The sequence below is a fragment of the Trichechus manatus genome, unplaced genomic scaffold, assembly GCF_000243295.1.
Source record: "Trichechus manatus latirostris isolate Lorelei unplaced genomic scaffold, TriManLat1.0 scaffold00004, whole genome shotgun sequence".
NCBI classification, from domain to species: Eukaryota; Metazoa; Chordata; class Mammalia; order Sirenia; family Trichechidae; genus Trichechus; species Trichechus manatus.
Window position 1 is genome coordinate 8,324,895 of NW_004443940.1, and position 19,547 is coordinate 8,344,441.

General features: G+C 39.4%; 2 protein-coding genes across 2 annotated transcripts in view; one reads left to right on the forward strand and one right to left on the reverse strand.

Moving 5' to 3' along the window:
- Positions 1 to 302, forward strand: part of SLC4A5 (solute carrier family 4 member 5) — an 88,050-nt gene extending 87,748 nt beyond the window's left edge. Inside the window, exon 26 of the mRNA XM_004369184.2 lies at positions 219 to 302. The gene's annotated coding sequence lies outside the window, so the exon portion shown is untranslated. The remainder of the gene's footprint in view (positions 1 to 218) is intronic.
- Positions 303 to 3,427: 3,125 nt separating this feature from the next.
- MTHFD2 (methylenetetrahydrofolate dehydrogenase (NADP+ dependent) 2, methenyltetrahydrofolate cyclohydrolase) overlaps positions 3,428 to 19,547 on the reverse strand; it is an 18,680-nt gene continuing 2,560 nt past the window's right edge. The window contains exons 2-8 of the mRNA XM_004369186.2: positions 12,503 to 12,687; positions 10,217 to 10,339; positions 9,652 to 9,804; positions 8,882 to 8,989; positions 7,790 to 7,882; positions 7,127 to 7,252; positions 3,428 to 4,114 (exon numbers count right to left, since the gene is read on the reverse strand). Coding sequence (XP_004369243.1) covers positions 3,951 to 4,114; positions 7,127 to 7,252; positions 7,790 to 7,882; positions 8,882 to 8,989; positions 9,652 to 9,804; positions 10,217 to 10,339; positions 12,503 to 12,687 — 952 coding nt within the window. The 3' untranslated portion in view covers positions 3,428 to 3,950. The remainder of the gene's footprint in view (positions 4,115 to 7,126; positions 7,253 to 7,789; positions 7,883 to 8,881; positions 8,990 to 9,651; positions 9,805 to 10,216; positions 10,340 to 12,502; positions 12,688 to 19,547) is intronic.

The window sequence follows — 19,547 nt, forward strand, 5'->3', positions numbered from 1 at the left end:
CACTTTGGCAGCAACTTGAAAAGGTTGAAACAGGGTGAGACCAGTTAAATGACTGTGGCTAAAGTCAAGCCGACAGAGGATACTGCTGGCTTCTGTGATGTGTTAAGAGTTCATAAGTAAAGATAGAACTATTTGCATTGGAGTCCTATTCTGGGGATGGTGTTAAAAACACCAAGTGTTAGACAAATGGTTTTTCTTTCCTTCCTTTTCTCCCCCAGCATCACCTTGCACTTCAAAATTTCCTGTCCAGCTTCACCTGCTTTCAACTACTCACGAAGCCCAGTCTTTATGATGCCCCAGGTGAAGATAGAGATGGAGTCAGACTATGACTTCACGGATGTTGACAAATATCGAAGAGAGGCTGATGGCGAGACCACCCTCTAGGAAGACGCAGCTTCTCCCAGATGGTGGATAGAGTGAGGGCTTGGTTTGGTCTTAACTGTGAGAGTCTGGGTCAAAACTCTTAACTGCTCTATGCCTCAGTTCCGTTATTCATCAAACAGAGGGAGTCAGTCACTTGATAAAAAACTGGGTTTTGTCGATGAAAAGGTAGATGCAAAGCTCTCCTCTTCCCTTTGTAGTTATTAAAAGCTGGAAGTTGAATGCTATACCTTATTTTAAAATGCAGTTCATCGTAGAAACTATAACATTTCTTTTGAAACAAACAAAACAATGCTTGCCTCCCAAAACTATAGCTAAGATAAAGGGGAAATAGTTAAATTTTGTTTAAAACAAATACCAGTTAAGATTTCTCTTAAAGGTTAAGATTTTAAGTATCTCAGATGGTCTTGAAAGGACTACTAAAATACCGTTACTTCACTAGGCCAAGGTTGGAAATTTTGTTTTGCAATTTTACACATTAAGAAATGCTGAAAAGCGCCTATTTTTTTTCTTTCCATCTCAGTTTTCTGAGAGTTATATGAGAAGTTCAAACCATCTGCATTATGGGCCTTGCTATGACACAGAAGTGTGACTGGGCTTTATGAGCTTGAAAAGCCAGTTCCACAGTCTGTTAGTGAAACAGCCAACACATTTGAGTGGATACATATTTTTAAAATAAAACAGGTCTTGTTAAAGTGCAGTCTCAAACCACATGTTAAAGTAACAAATGATCTTTTAAATTAGAATCACTGGCTTTTCTTTCACATCCGGAATCAAATTTTTTTTTTTAGGCATTTGAGTAGGTCCTTCCTGCAAATTTCCAGTGGCCTAATTTCCAAAGTTAAATGCCCATTCATATGAGCATTATGTTAGGCAGAGCTAATGTCAAATTTTGGAAGACTTTAACTTTGCATTATTAAGCTAGTATTTGAAAGGAATGATTGGAAGCAATTTGGGTAGAGTAAAACCAGGGACTAATGAAGCAGACCTTTTCCCCATGAAATTTAGTATCAGTCATTTTATCTTCAAACCACGTTTAACAAACTCCAGCCATGTTTATTTCACACCTACTATGTGCCTGACATCCACACGTAGAAACAATGCATCTGTCATTTACTTTCTCTAGAACAGCTCTGGAAAGTAAATCGTTTTGGTTAGTTGCACATTTACTCAAAATGACAAATGCAGGTGCTTTTTCTTTTTTCTTTCTAAAGACAAATGACACTATAGCACTAGCACCTGGGTACCAGGTCAGTTAATTGCCTCTGTAACCCCCAGAGCCCAGGAGAGTACCCACTCCATAGAAAGCTCTCAGTAAATGTTTGTTGACTTAAATCTCAGAGCTCCTTTCCAAGGGATACTGCCAAGAGGTAAAGCTATAAACCTCTACCACTTCTACTGATAACAGCAGAATCACTTAGCTGTTCACTAATCCAGAACCATCAGCTGATCTTTCGTATAAGTTCTTTATCTTCATCTGTGCCAATCCTGGGAGGGCTAACAATCGACTCTTTAACATTTCAGTTTTAAAACCTAGCTGATTTGGTATAGCACTTTGTCCACATTAAACTATAGAAATATTATGGGTTCAGGAGTAAATGTGCCTGATTAATCAAACAAGCTGGAAAACTAAAATGTTAATTTTTTTGTTGTAATTTGATCGCTGTAATTTTCATCTTATATGTCATTTGGATTTTGTATATACACAGGCATTTTAATTTCAGTAGCTTCTATCAGGTTGTCATATTGTTACTTCTCCATGCAGTAGGTCAGTAATTTTTTCCACTTGTAATATAACCATAATTAAATAAAACTTAATCCTGTCTGTTCATCATGCTCCATGATTAATAATTTGGGTCAATCAGCAGGCATGGCTTACAGACATGATCTATACCTCACTTACAAAAACATCTCCAACGAACAATCAAAAGAATAAAGCCAGTAGGCAGAGGAATAAGGAGGAAGTAGGGCAACTTCCAATTGTTCTCCTTTTTCTTTCTGCCTCAAGCTGCCTACAGTAGGAGCCACCTCTGCCTTAATAAAAGTCCAAATACACAGCCTGGCTGAGAATACACTACCTACTTACCCCAGCCTCAAAATACGCACAGCAACCACCTTCCAATCAAAATTGTCAAATCAAATTAACGCTTTAAAAAAATGCATATTTAGATATAAAGAGAGAGAGAAAGAGAACTTGGCAAGCACATTAGGAAGTCCATCATCACAATGTGTACATTGAGCACATGGTTTAGAAAACATTAAGAACAAGACTATTTCAATGAATCTTACAGAAGAAGCTCCTGGCATGGCACAACCTTTTGGGACAAAAGACTGAAAGGACTAGGCTGGTTTCTCCACAGCTCTTTCAACCTGTTTGTTTAAGGCTAGGGTTGGCTGTTACCAAACACAGGGATATCTACACTGATTACATTCAATAAGAAAAATTACTTCTGGTTAGATGACAACTAAGATAGCAGTAGGATGGTACAATATTTCAGAAACTCATGCCATACCAGACAGAAGTATTTTATTAAAAAAAATAATAAAATAAAATTTAAAAAGCTTTAATCAAAGTCTGCTCAAATTCAATTATTAACTCAAGCTCTTAAAAACCTTTCAGGAAAGCCAATAGGTACATCAGAGAAAAGCAGGCAGCTACTGACAATTCTTTGGTGGAAAAGTAAGTTGCATACTTACAGAAGCTGCCTATTGATTATCAAGCCCAACTCTGTATCAGTTTTGTTTTTCAAAAATAGTTTCAAGATATACCAAGAAACCACATAGACACCCTCTAATAGTACAAAAATCTAACAATAAAATTTAAAGATATAGCAAAAGCCAAATACGACAACACACAGGAATAATTTATAAACTAAGCCTTTCAATCCTGGAAAACTAAAATGTGGGAGACCTCGCTGAATAGTAACATACATAAAACAAGAGCTAGTAACAAATAGAACAACCCTAAATGTTCTCCAAATGACTACCTAAGCCACAACATGACAGCTCAGGAGTACTATTAACATGTAGCTTTCCTTCTTTTCCACCCAATTCAATTTTATTTAGACAAACCTGGTTATCAGTCAATACATGTATAAATCAGGGTAATTTTTTTATACCCAATTACTAACATTTCTTCCTTTTCCCTAATTTTCTCCAGCAACATTTTTCCTTTGGTTTGACAAGTTGAACTTAACAGGTTTGGAACCTGAAGTATCAACTCTTATTGGAGTAGCACTTGGGAAATGCAATCCTAGAAAAGGCAAATTTTAACAACTGAAATGGCTTGACAAACATCCATTCTCACCACGACAATGTCCCCATGTTAATCACTCCGTTAATGGCTGCTCTTGGCTATATCCTAACACCCAGCATGACACTGGAGTGCTCCCCTTTGAGGTACTGCAGAGTTATTATGTGTGCAAATACTCACCCATTTAAGCTTTCCATAAATACAAAGCATCATTTTAAACCATTTCCATACAATAAATAAAATACATTGCATTTCTATTGGCCTGTTTTGCTTCTTGAACTGGCGTGGAATGCTGATGATGACGAAGATACAACAGTTAATTAGATGCTACTCCAAGCTCTTTAGACTTCAGCACTTCCCGTTCTTCGTGCCTCAGCAGTTTTTTTGCAGCAATGATGGTATTCTTCATTAGCATCGCCACTGTCATGGGACCAACGCCCCCAGGGACCGGAGTGATGTACCCAGCTTTCTTCCTGACTCCTACATACAAACAGGAAAGGCACTCTGCTTCAATTATGGCAAAGGAAACGTATGTATGTTAACATATTATGAAAGAAGCATGCAAAGAAAAATCAATAATATACATAAGCACCTTTATAAACCTCAAGCTCACACACAAAAAAACCACATCTACATTACTCAGGAATAAAAGTTTTGAAAACATTAATAAGATAACACACAAATAATGAGCAGAGTTGTTCGATGAGTATTTGTATATCTGAATAACCTATAATTTACCAGCCATATACACGCTTCCTTCCCATTAAATCCGTTTAAAAAGAAACATCTCAGTAGGTTAACTATGTGGGAGGAATAACCATAATAATAATAAGCATTGTCTGAATTAATACCTGCCTACAACATTTTCTTAATTTTAAGAATAGTTTGTCCAAAACATTAAGCAAGGAAAATGAGAAGTAAGATTGCTCTAACCCAATCTTAAAAGGAAAAATACTTAAGATACCTAGGCTTAGATGTGTGGCTACTTTAACTAAACCAAACCAAAAACACTCATTGCTGTCAAATCGATTCTGACTCATAGAGACCCTAAAGGACAGAGCAGAACTGCCCCATAGGGTTTCCAAGGAGCACCTGGTAGATTCAAACTGCTGACCTTTTGGTTAGCAGCTGTAACTATTAACCACTAGGCCACCAGGGTTTCCGTTTAACTGAACAGAAAGCTAGAAATAGGGTTATCAGCGTGAGATTCAGATTAATATGATACTTTAAGGAGTGAAAAGAGAAATCTTCTAGCATATCCCAAAATTTCAGGAATGTGGCTTTTTCATGGACTATTTTAACATTCCAGATCTGTAATCTCACCTCTCAAGGTGAAAATAAGAAATCTATAACCCTTTTTAGGAGGCTCAATGATCTAGAAAAAAATCACTTCCTTAAATTTTCAAAAGTGTTGAAAGTCATAAAGCTGTTTCAACTATGAAATAGGCCTAAGAAAATAAACAACTCCCCGAAAAGATTATACCTGCTCTCCATAATTTTATGCTACAAACACCTAAAATAATTCTAAATAGCTATAATTTAAAAAGACTTCTGGTAAATGGAAAGTATTTTTAAGTAGTATTTCCATGGTAACAAGTATAAAAGCTAAGGAAAAGATATACTCAAACTATTTCAGAGTGTAGAAAAGGAAGGAAAACTCCCAAATTCATTTGATGAAGCCAGCATAACCCTGATACCAAAGACATCACGAAAAAAGAAAATCACACACCAATATCTCTCATGAAGACAGATGCAAAAATTCTTAACAAAATTCTAGCCAATAGAATTCAGCATCACATCAAAAAAATAATACCCCACGACCAAGTGGGATTCATACCAGGTATGCAAGGATGGTTGAACATTAGAAAATCAATCAACATAATACACCACATAAATAGAACAAAAGAAAAGAATCACACAATCATCTCAACTGACGCAGAAAAGGCATTTGATAAAGTTCAACACTCATTCTTGATAAAAACTCTCAATAAAATAGAAATAGAAGGGAAATTCCTCAACATAATAAAGGGCATCTATACAAAACCAGCTCCACGTGTCTGGCAGTTTGTCCTATTGTGGGGGCTTGCGTGTTGTGATGCTGGAAGCTATGCCACCGGTATTCAAATACCAACAGGGTCACCTATGGTAGACAAGTTTCAGCTGAGCTTCCAGACTGAGAGCAGTAAGAAGGACTCGGCGGTCTACTGCTGAAAAGAATTAGCCAGTGAAAACCTTATGAATAGCCGCAGAACATTGTCTGATATAGTGCCAGATGATGAGCCCCTCAGGTCGCAAGGCCCTCAAAAGATGACTCGGGAAGAGAGAACTCCTCAAAGTAAAATCGACCTTAATGATGTGGATGGAGTCGAGCTTTCAAGATCTTCATTTGCTGATGTGGCACGACTCAAAACGAGAAGAAACAGCTAGTATTGGCCATTTGGAATCAGACAATCACAGGGTTTACTATGCTGGGAACGACAACTTGAAGAATGGCATTGCATTCATCATCAAAAAGAACATTTCAAGATCTATCCTGAAGTACAATGCTATCCGTGATAGGATAATATCCATATGCCTACAAGGAAGACCAGTTAATACAACTATTATTCAAATTTACACACCAACCACTAAGGCCAAAGACGAAGAAATCGAAAATTTTTTTACCAACTTCTGCAGTCTGAAATTGATCAAACATGCAATCAAGGTGCACTGATGATTACTGGTGATTGGAATGCAAAAGTTGCACACGAAGAAAGATCAGTAGTTGGAAAATATGGCCATGGTGATAGAAATGACATGGGAGATCACATGATAGAATTTTTCAAGACCAACGACGTACTCATTAGAAATACCTTTTTTCAACTACGTAAATGGCTACTATACACACAGACCTTGCCAGATGGAATACACAGGAAACAAACTAACTACGTCTATGGAAAGAGACGGTGGAGAAGCTCAATATCATCAGTCAGAGCAAGGCTCATAGTGACCCTATAGGACAGGGTAGAAATGCCTCATAGAGTTTCCAGGAAGCGGCTGGTGGATTCAAACTGCTGACATTTTGGTTAGCAGTCGAACGCTTAACCACTGTGCCACCAGGGCTAAACAAATAACACACGTGAGGAACGTGCTTCGAGTTCAATCAAGTATATGAGACCAAATGGGAAACATCTGCCCAAAAGCGAAGACAAGAAGGCAGGAAGAGACAGGAAGTCTGGACGAATGGACACAGAGAACCCGGGGTGGAAAGGAAAAGGGGGTGAGTGCTGACACATTGTAGGGATTGCAACCAATGTCACAAAACAATCTGGACATAAATTTTTGAATGAGAAACTAATTTGTGCTGTAAACTTTCACCTAAAACACAATAAAATTTTTTTAAAAAAAGTTAAAGGAAAAGAAAATGATCTATCTTAAACGAAATTAAACTGATTTTATTTTTAATAAAGGTAGTATTTACTGATTTTATTTTTTAAAAATTATACCATTTACCTTCAAAATCCACATCTCCAACCAACTTGGGTTTAGCAGTTATGGGATCTTGAACTCTATTTATTCCCACATCAATGACGGCTGCTCCTTCCTTGATCATATCTGCTGTGATCAGATTTGGAATGCCTAGAAATACGGAGATACGAATGAGCAATTAGTACTGAAATTCAGATTGTTCTCTAATTTCAATATCAACAGACCTGGCAGGCTCATTAACATTTTATAAAAACCTATAAAAGTATTAACCAAAGAACTACTTAAACTTTATATAGTAAATAGAGGAGCCCTGGTGGTGCAATGGTTAAGAGCTCAGCTGCTAACCAAAAGGTCAGCAGTTCGAATCCACCAGCCACTCTGTGGAAACCCTATGGGGCAGTTCTATTATGTCCTATAGGGTTGCTATGAGTCAAAATTGACTCAATGGCAATGGGTTTTTTTTAATAGAAAATAGAAATATTTTGAAGCTTGAGAAACAACATTCATCCTTCCAGTCTATGGTGGAATATTGGAAACCAGTACTCCAACCACAGCTATAGCCCTACCTAGGGGCATGAGGAATGGAAGGGCAGCCAGGCAGGCAAACTCTGGACTCACAACATATAAGGGATGTATCCTCACCGTTCTGAGGGGAAGTCCTTCTGTCCCCCTCCCTTGTGTTCTTACCTGCAGCGGACACCACAATATCTGCAAGAATTGTATGTTTCTTCAACTGCTCTTTGGGTGTGTATCGATGAGATATAGTAACAGTGGCATCACCTGTGAAGGAAAAACAGGTGTCCTGATTTCTGAATCAAAGCTGGGATTGTTTGTTCAGTCACACACACCACCCCCCACTCCCCGCCACACACACGTATAACCCTCAAACCTACCTTTTTAAATAGTTCAAAAATGTTACTTTTTTTTCCCTTAGTTGCCTTGACTCTGAGTATCTTAGGTCTCAATTAATCATGCCACTGTGGAAATTCAACATCTCTGAAAAACAGCTGACTTAATGCTTGCGCCATATTTTCTAGACAGCTAATTGTTATTTGCTCTTTTTAAATTAATACTAAATTTCTTATTTTTTGTAATTTTAACCCATTAGTCCTAGCTCTATCCTTTGAAGTCATATGGGATTAAACTTCTTCCTTATCCTAGTTAACAGCCTTTCAAGATTTTACCTTTTCTAAGTAAAATATCACCAGAATTACTCAAGGTTTGAAAAAAGTATGCTGAAAGATATCATCTGGAAATATAGTTTTGCCATTATTTCTGATACAATTATGTTAAGATCATAATGACATGTGATGATGTTGATTTACAAGGTTTTTCCTCAAACAAATCAACAGGACTTGATATAATGACATATATTCATATCGATGTAAGCCTTTGCAATGGTCTCAGATTTTTTTCCTACCAAAAGACACAGAATGGGAAACTCTCTTTGAGTAAGAACTGCTTCTTAGCTCTAACTATCAAAGCCACAACCAAAAATTTCTAAATGCATGCCTGTCTAGGTCATTACATATGACTAAAGGAAAATTGTAATTTCTATAAGTATGCTTATACCCAAAATCAAATTTTTATGAGGCACATTCATTTCTGGACTAATTCCATAATAAATAAATAATAAATAAACTCCCTGATGACACTGAGTACAGCTTCTCAGACAAAGGTTACTCCCCAAAGACCTGTATCGCACACAGTGAATACTCTCAAACCCTGAGGTTCTCACAGGAGGGAGAAGAGGACATGCTCTAACAGCCATTCCCTTACCTCCAGGACGTTCGTGTGCCCCATCTGTGTGAAGTAACATTGCAATAGGCATTCCAACATTTTTTGACCTTCCAGCCACAACCACATTCTTCCCTAGGGTTGGAATTCCTATGAAAATAATATATACTGCATTAAAACTAGTGCTAGGCTGTCTCGGAATGAGCACCAAGGGAAAGGGAAATCAAGATGGCCTTCATTTTGATAATGAAGGAAGTCACTAAGCTTACTGCCTCATCAGCCAGCTGGAGCTATCACTTGCTACACACACCAGTCATCAGTTGCCCTCAAGTCAATTCTGACTCATGGGGACTTCATGTTTGTCGGAGTAGAACCGCACTCCATAGGGATTTCAAGGCTGTGGCCTTTCAGAAGCAGACTGCCAGGCCTTTCTTCCAAGGTGTCTCTGGGTGGGTTTAAACTGCCAACTTTTTGGTTAACAGCTGAGTGCTTCACAGTTTGCACCACCCAGGGACTCCTCTTGCTACACACAGTGAAGGTTAAGAGAAAAAAGGAGGGGAACCCTGTAAACTAAAAAATGTTCCATGAACGTGCACTATCACCACCATTAAATCTTAAGTTTCCTTTGCTGAGGCTTCTAGATTAAATGGCAAAAAACAGTCATGGGAAACTGCTTAGAGTGGTTACCTCTGGGGAGTAGGAATACAGGATGTGGGGTGAGGGTATCCATTCTTTGGGACTGTACGAATTTTAACCATTTCCAAGAATTTTTATAATACTAACACAGCCATACCAGTATGAGATATACCTACCGGTTCGCTTAATTATTTCCCACACACCCCAGGGGGTAGCGGGTAACATGGAATACTGGTCCAAACACATTCGCCCCACATTAATTACATGAAAGCCATCAACATCCTTGTCTGGAGACACGGCATTGCAGACCTTCCTCTCATCGATGTGCTCTGAAAAAGAATCAGAGCACTGGCCTTGATTCACCATTACATAGTCAACACTGCTTGATTCCAGCTTACCTGGTTTCTCCTGCAAACCCAATTCCCTTCTACACCTTGCCTCCATGATTTACTTCTCCATCTGCACCAGCTGGGCTCACTTCAAGCCAAACCAAACACCGATATCAAAGTCGATACCCTCTGTACAACTGCTTCCCTCCACTGTCCTTTGAATCAAGATCTCAAGTTAAAATTAAGGGATAACTGGTCCTCTGAGCAGGTCTGTCCTGTATCTAATCGAATATTCACCCTCTTGGTTTACCCCCCCCTTCTAAGTCAAATCCTCCGTAAGGGCCAGGTTTATAAAGTAACAATCCTCTCTACTCCTCAGAAATCATGTCAAATGATGGAGCTCAAAACTCACCTGGAAGAGGAAGCTGAACAAGGAGGCCATCTACGTTGTCATCATTGTTCAGTTTACTGATTAAATTCAACAGTTCTTCCTCGGAAATCGAAGCTGGTTTCAAAATTGTTTCGCTGCTGATTCCTATTATGAGAAAATCTTTAGATTAAAAAAAAGCTTAGGCATTGAATCAGCACTGCTGTTTTGCCTGCCATCTTCATCCACCAGAGGTTTTTCACCATCACACGTATCCTGGTAACTGAAAAGCTGAACTGGCTAAACAGTAACTTCACAAATACATACATTAGCGAATACTATAGCTTGACACTGTATTTACATTACTCCATGTAATCATGAACCTCGTTTTACAGATAAGGAGACTGTGTCTCAGAGAGATTAAATAACAAGGCAGCTAGTGACAAGGTCAGAATATCAAACCCAGATCTTGCAGGTTCCAAAGTCTATGCCTTCTGCTACACCACGCTACCTCCCAAAATCTTAAAAATCATAGCTTGCTATTTCCTGGAGGTGTCTAAAGGCTTTTCAATTAAAATGGCAAGAGATCTCTATTCTCAGTGATAAAGAACAGAGTATACCAAGAGCTCATTGGCCCAGTAACTCTCAGCCCAGCCAAACCAGTAGTTTCACAGCCCTTCGGAGCAGAAGGGCATTTGGCACTGATGCTGACCCCTGGAGAGTGGGCAGAGGCACATCTGAGCCCACCCACCTCTTCTCTGCAGTCACCCAGTAGTCTGGTACAGTAGGACCCAGAACACAAACCTCCCACCACCCAGACTCACCCCTTCTGCATTCAAAAATCCAACTACTTCTTTTTTTGTTTGTTTAATTTTATTTTTCAAGCAAATATACACAGCAAAACCCACTCCCGTTCTGCAGTTTCTAGACATAATGATCAGTAACGTTGATTTCACTTTTACATCGTGTCAACACTCTCATTATTTCTGTTCTGGTTGTTTCACTTCCATTTACTTAATCTCCCTGCCCCTCAACCTTTCATCTGTGCTTTAAAATAGCTCTTGACCCTTTGGTCTTACATAATTTTTTTTTCAAATGTGATACTCAACGGTGACAATCTTTACTCTTTGAGCTAACCTGTTACACAGTTTAAAGGTGACTCCAGGGCACAGTTTCAATTCAAGGTCTGAGGAGCAACTCAGGGCCATAGTCTCGGGGACTCCTCCAGCTTCAATAGGTCCAGACCACAGAAAAACAAACTCATTGTCGTTGAGTCGATTTTGACTCACAGCAACCCTATAGGACAGAGTAGAACTTCCCCATAGGCTTTCCAAGGCTGCAATCTTTATGGAAGCAGACTGCCACATCTTTCTCCCGCAGAGTGCCTCGTGGGTTTGAACCACCGACCCTTCAGTTAGCAGCCAAGTGCTTTAACCACTGCACCACGGGGACTCCTCTCAATAGGTCCAGTAAGTCTAAATTCTTTAAGAATCTGAAGTTCTGTTTCATATTTTTCTCCCTGTTTATCAGGACTGATCTATTGTGTTCCTGATCAGAACGTTCAGGCACCACCTAGTTCCTCTGGTCTCAAAGTCAAGGAGGCAGTGGTTTATGCAGTTAACTACTCCTGTAGTCCCATTCCTTCTGATTCTTGGCTTTTGATCTTTCTCTTTTGTTGCAGATGAGTAAGGACCGATAGTTGTATCTTAGCAAAAATCTGACTACTCTGAACTACATGATTTAACTGGCTTTGGAACCAATCAGTGAAGAAATCGAACGCCATTTCCCAGAAGTCAGAGTCATTTCCTTCAAATCTATGACTGAAGTATGTTCTGTGCCACATCACTGACGTCTCCTCAAACTTCCCCTCCAATGCCCCATTGCCTTAAACTGCAAACGCCCAAACACCTCCATCAGAGACTCTCACTATCGCTCAAGGAAAGGAAATGTAAAATGTCATCAAAGTCATCTGGCAAATGTTAAAACTAAGAATAGAATTTAGCTTATATTTCAGAAGACACCAAGAATACCAGTCACAATCCTCCTGCCCTAGTCTACCAGCCTCCTCAGTAGACATAGCCTGACTTCTTTACGACAAAGGTTTTTTTTTTGCATTTAAATCAATTCTGTTTTTTTAAATTGTGCTTTAGATGAAAGTTTATAGAGCAAATTAGTTTCTCATTAAACAGTTAATACACTATGACACAGTTCTGAATACAGTTCAATTACATTAGTCTCTTCTAATCAGTAAAAAGAACAACAGATTATAATGGAATTTGCCAGAGATAAACCTCAATTTAACAGCAGTTGGGGTTTGAGAGCACCACATACCCACATCTGCAGCAGCCCTGGTTTTGTTGAGGACGTAGGAGTGACTTGCAGGATTCTCTCCAACCAGAACCACGCTCAGGTGTGGCCGTTTGTTGCCCGATGCCACCCACTGTTCCACCTCCTGCCGCACTTCTTGCTTGATCTGCTGGGCCAGTTTCCTTCCAGAAATGACAACAGCTTCATCTCTACAAAGGCAACAGAGTCACAAATCCCAGTAGCTTGAATTTTTGTCAAAAGTAAAGACGAGACTATTAAAAAAAATTGTTATTAAACACCAAAAATTCAAAGTTTAGATTAAACCACATGGTGCCTAATCTGAGGGACAACCAAAATCTAAAAGACAGAGTTAAAGTGGTAAAGTTGTGTTTGGCTACATGTGCTTAAGCAGAGAAAGTTGAATGAAATAGTATCATTAATCTGAAGCTCAGAGAGTTTAAGCAAATGACAGCTAGTACATGGCCAAGCTGGGTCTCATATCCAGATCTGTTCTAGCCCAGAGCCCAGGCTCTTAAACACTACACCATCCTGCCTCCTGATTATTGCCAAATTGATAGGCAAATATGTGTGTATGTTTTTTCACTGTTTTAATTTGCATTTCTTTGCCCCCTCATGAGCACTGATGGTGCAGTGATTAAGCGTTTGGCCACTAACGGAAAGGTCTGCAGTTCGAACCAACGAGCTGCTCTGCAGGAGAAAGATGTGGCAGTCTGCTTATGAAAAGATTACAGCCTTGGAGCAAGGGAAGACACCAAGAGGTACACAACAGTAAAAGACAACCACGGTAAATACTATAACATACAATCCTGCAACAACAGTAATAACAAACGATAATTTATGAGTGGATACATAAGTAGATATGTACGCTGAATAACCATGGAAGTGCAGATGGGAGCACACCAAAGTGCATATATAGGTTTGGCTGTGGATATTTCTACATACATGTTTGTATGTGCAGCATATATATTCATATATATATAATAGAGCACTAAAGGGGGTACGGTCATGGAAATATCCTAGACATAACCAAACACCTCTCAGGACTGAGTTACGGGGCTTCAAGGCTAAGGACCATAGTCTCGGGAGACATCTAGGTCAAGTGGCATAACACAGTTCATAAAGACAACGTACTACATCCTACTTTGGTGATTAGCATCTGGGGTCTTAAAAGCTTGTGAGCAGCCATCTAAAATACAGCTATTAGTCTCTTTCCCTCGAGAGCGAAGAAGAGTAAAGAAAACCAAAGACTCAAGGAAACAATTAGTCCAGAGGGCTAATGGACCACAGGAACCATAGCCTCCTCTAGCCTGAGACCAGAAGAACTAGATGGTACCCAGCTACCACTAACTACCAACTGCTCTGACCAGGATCACAATAGAAGGTCCCAGTTAGACTAGGGAAAAAAAAATAGAACAAAATTCAAATTCATAAAAAAGACCAGATTTACTCATCTGAGAGAGACTGGAGGAAGCCTTGAGAGTATGGCCCTTAGACACTTGGAACGGAAGCCGTTCCCAGAGATCACCTTTCAGCCAAATAATGGACAGGCCTATAAAATATACAATAATACCCAAGAGGAAAGTGATCCTTAGAACAATCATCTATATAAAGCCAAAAGGGCAACCAACATCTGCCCAAAAGCAAAGATGAGAAGGCAGGAAGGGGCAGGAAAACCAGACGAATGGAAATGGGGAACTCAGGGTGGTAACGGGGAGAGTGTTGACACATTGCAGGGATTGCAAATAATGTCACCGAATAATTTATGTATAAACTACTGAATGGGAAACTAATTTGCTCTGTAAACCTTCACCTAAAGCACAAAAAAAAAAAAAAAAAAGGATTACAGCCTTGGAAACCCTATGTGGCAGTTCTACCCTGACCTACAGGGTCGCCACGCATTGGAATCGACTCTACCTCACTGGCACCGGGTTTGGTTTCCACCCCTCACCACCACGAGGTTAAAGTGTTTTTGCTACATTGTTATATGCCATTTATAGTTTGTGTTTTGTGCTCAGTCACATTATAAACCAATTCCTAGTTAGTCAATTATCTTTTAATTTTTATGGTGCTTTTGAATGTATAAATTATTTTATGCAGTTAAACTAAAAGACAATATACTGGACAGGTCAAACCTCAAAATGCCTACTATTCCCCACAGCCAAGACTATCCTGGTAAGGATGGGGGGAGGGAAGAGATAAGAGGAGGATCCTTCTCTTAAATAATTGTGCTCTACCGCAGGACCCCACTGCCCCCTCCACAGCTGACAGACCCGCAGTGAGGATCTGGCCAAGGGCAAAAATTTCTAGGCTGGCCAGCGGTCCAGCTAGAACAAAAGCTGAGCCCAAAGGGAACAGTGGTAATTAGCTGGACCAGTAAGAGCTTCTCTCTGAGAAGGTTCAAACTAAAACCTCAGAGGGCCAGTTAATGGGAGCCACACTCAAAAGACACAAAGAAGCAGGGATAAAGAAAAGCAATCATGTTAATGGGAGACAATCAGAGCAAAGGGTCAGAAGACTGCTACTGGGGGTGGGGCAATGAGGAAATTCAAACCTTGTTCTGGTCTCTGAAAGGCTGTCATGAGAATTGTTTATGAAGCTCTTCCTGTGTTCCATGAGGCCCCACCCAATATGAAAGATTCCTAGTTTATTTCCTCATGCATCCTTACAATAAAGTACCATTACTTAAAGTAAGATAAGCATCTGTTCCGTAAGCAAAAAGATCCCACCGAAAACAAGTCTTTACCTTTAGTTTTCTGCCCCAGGTGTCATATGAGGACTTTTCCAACTTCCAACACCAATGAAACATCAATTTCCCCTTACAGCACGCATTTAATTCTCAGGGATAACATCAAGGTACTGGATATCCTGTACGGTCAGATATGATTAATTGTCAAAACCAGTAAACCAGTTGCCAAGGAGCTCATTCCGACTCATGGCAACCCCACCTATGTCAGAGTAGAACTGTGCTCCACAGAGTTTTCAATGGCTGATTTTTTGGAAGTAAATCACCAGGGCTTTCTTCCATGGCACCTCTGGGAGGACTCAAACTGCCAGCTTTTCCTTTAGCAGCTTAGCACATTAACCATTTGCACCATTCAGAGTTTCCCATTAATTCTCAAGAGCACTGTTCATTAAAATAGAATTTTAAAGCTTTAACAATCAGTCTTTAAACCTACGTTTCACTTGCATTATGATTAAATACCTACTTTAAACCAAATCTCAGTGTCTTAGATATAATACAATAATTTTCTATCTAAACCTTATATTAATCTGTATTTGTATTTTGTGAGGTATTAAGGTCTCATAATTTTATAGCAAACCAAATACTTTTGCCAAGGTTTTATGCAATGATACTAGCATGGCACAAAATATATAATAGCATTTAATATATACCGATGGTATATTAAAGAAATGAAAATATATTAGTATCTACAAATCCATTTCAGAATTAGAGTTGAAGGAGACATCATTAAAAGGGCTTTGCTGATACAAATACTGCAGGCAACATTTCTGATCTATATTAGTACCAGGAACACCTGCCCAAGGCCAGAAACACATTCCAAACCCTGGAACACTGTAGAGTGAAAGACTACTTAGAAAGGACAGTCATTTGAGCATTGTGCTCTTTACAGAATTATCCACATGGGATCAAATTGACAACAGCAACTCAAAAGATTATATAGGAAACTTAGAGGACAGTTAGTTTATGTTAATGAGAGAGGAACAATTGGGAAAAAGGGGGTGAGAATGGCTGCACAACTTGAAGAATATAATCAACGTCACTAAATCATACATGTAGAAATTGTTGAACTGGTGTATGTTCTGCTGCGTATATGCTCAACAACAAAAAATAAATTATTTTTAAAAAGGACAGTTATTTATATTGAATGAAATAACATATATCAAGTGCCAGCCATATATGTTTAATAAAAATTAATTTTTTACTGTCTTGGTTAAAGAGTCATACACACACAGACACACACACACCCTTAATATACAATAAGCATATCTACTGTATATTAGTGTGTGTCTCTGTGTGTATGTATGTATGTGTGTGTGTATGTCTGTGTCTGTGTGTATATATACACACACACATATCCATATACATATATTGGAGCCCTGGTGGCACAGTGATTAAGAGCTTGGCTGCTAACCAAAACGTCAGCAGTTCAAATCCACCAGCCGCTCCTTGGAAACCCTATGGGGCAGTTCTACTCTGTCCTATAGGGTGGCTATGAGTCGGAATCGATTTGACAGTGACGAGTTTATAGGCAGTCCTCAGATTGAGAAGGAGTTCCGAGCTCCATTCCCAAATATCTGTCTTTAAACTGAATTTGTACATAAGTCACAACAGTTAGGCACAGTTTGTATCTTAGTCAACTGTTTTTCTTAGTATATAGTATATAGTGGAACTTTGCTTGCATAAAAAACATCAAAGAAACACTTCCAGATACACTAAAACATTTTTAACATAATAATACAGTAATAATAATATTTTGATGTGTATGTATGTACCTCAAATTTTTAATATAATAGGCTTTGTGGGAGTTGGTTCTTAACTAAGAGTTGTATGTAAGTAGGACGTTCATAACCTGAGGACTGCCTGTATATTAAAAAAAAAATCAGTGAGAAGGGTTTGGCTTGCACTTCATTTTGAAGGCAAAATACTTAGAGAAAATGGTGGCAGCACATTTGGGCTAAAAATGCTACACTAGAGCTAAGGACACAGGCTTCTGGGAGAACCGAGTGTTCCAAGTCCCAGTCCTTAGCTTCCAAAAGCAGGTTCTGGATGTTATGCCAACTTGCTTTAAAAAAAAAAAACTGTCAGAGTAACAAGAACAAAGCCACAATGTAATGAAAATCCTTCATATTGTTTAGCCCTCCTCTAATTCCCACAACTCTGCAAAAAGTGAAACAGCCTAGGGAATGTGTCATTACCTAGCTCCTCTCTTTGCCAAAGGGGAGATAAAGTAACTGCCACCCTGATGTAAACAGGGAAAAGGAGATTCAGCTCAGTCCCACAGGGAATCCAAAAACTGTAACTATATTAGCTAACATTTATTTAGGAACTAAATGCTTTCACAGATGTGTTTTTAACAATTTTCCATTAAAATGATGAATCAACAGACTAGAAAGAAGTCAAGAGGATTGTTCAAATAAAATTCAAAATGAAAAATCAGTAGCATCTTCACTTTCCTCCCAACTTAATAGCTTACAGTACTATAATTTTCCATGAAAAATTAATGAGGTATTTTACAATTCATGATCAAGTTATTTTGGGAAGAGTTCTCATTACTGTTACCTACTGATTACTGGAACCAGGATTGAGTGAAGAATGACACAAAGGGGGATGGAACTAATATCTATTAAACACTAGATATTTTCACCATGAGTCAGAATCAACTTGATGGCAACTAGTAATTTCGCCAAGAGGTTTACATACATTATTCTCACAATCACCTTGGAGCTGTTATAATAATCCTGTTATATAGAAAGGAGTATCTGGGTGGTGCAAATAGTTAACATGCTCAGCTGCTAACTGAAAGGTTGAAGGTTGGAGTACACCCAGAGGTGCCTCAGAAGAAAGGCCTGGCAATCTACTTCTGAAAAACCAGCCACTGAAAACCCTATGGAGCACAGGTCTACTCTGACATACACGGGGTCACTACAAGTTGAAGTCAACTCAATGGCAATTGGTTTGGTTATATAAAACCAGAAAACCAAACCCACTGCCATCGAGTCAATTCCAACTCATAGGGAACCTATAGGACAGAGCAGAACTTCCCTGCAGAGTTTCCAAGGAGTGGCTGGTGGATTCGAACCGCTAACCTTTTGGTTAGCAGCCAAAAGCTTAACCACTGCTCCACCAGGGCCCCTTGGTTATACAGAAGAGGAAAGAAACCAAAGATGGTAGAAACAAAATTCAGACTCAAACCTCTGCCTCCAAAGTTCATTTTTCTCTATATCTCAGTGTCTCCTAGACTATACTACTACTGTCTCTGTGAGATTTATGTTCCTGAAACCTGAAACTTGTGACATGAAAAAACTTCACACCAGTCTTAAAAAAAAAAAAAAAAGATATTCCTTACATTTATGCAGCCAACAGTAATCAAAGCAATACAGCAATACATCCCAATAGCTATAAATACCAGATGTGCAGAACAGGTAATATGTTCTGCTTCAGAGATGTGGAAGCTTAATATTCATTCAGAAAGACAAAGCAAAAGAACATTTGTTACTGGAGAAGGAGAGCAAACTGCTCCAGTTTTTTACATGATGAATTAAAGCATCTTTATAAATCTCTTTTCAATCATTAAAGCCTATGGCCTGACTGGTCCACAGGCACATTTGGTCAGCACTCAAGAAAGGGGTTGGGGTGGGGAGGAGAAGGGGCAGTAATAAAAGATGGAACTTTTGGAAAGGCAGGTCAGGGTAAGACCAAGGAAAGCTTGAATGACAAGGCTTCCTTCAAGAACACATTAATCCAGGAGGTGGGGCCAAGATGGCAGAGTAGTCAGATGCTTCTGGTGGACCCTCTTACAATAAAGACCCAAAAAAAACAAGTGATTCAATTATATTTGGCAATCTGGGAGCCCTGAACATCAAAGGCAGATTTGAGGAACCAGACTGAGTGGCAGGGGGTGGGAGACACAGTTCGGACGCAGCGAGGAGTTGCTAGACCTGACCCAGCAAGAGCCTGAGCCCTTCAGGCCTGAGGAGCTCGTGGGTGAGCAGTGAGGCAGGCAAGCAGCCGTGCTCGGGAGGCACATTTTCTGCACTGGGAGAGTCCCAGTGCCAGAGAGTCTACATGACCACCCAGAAATAGTGAGAAGCAGTCCTTATCAGTAAAATTGCTTAGGGCCTACCATCTCTATCAAAAACACCCCCCCCAGGGAAAAACCCCTCTCCCATTTACCTCTCCACTCCCTGCTCTGCACTGGGTCCCGGACAGGCTTCAGCAATTATTGAGTGCCCTGGGCCAGAAGTAGGATCTGTTACATGCCCTGAGCCATTCTCCCAGCCTTGGAGAGTGAACGAATTAACAAAC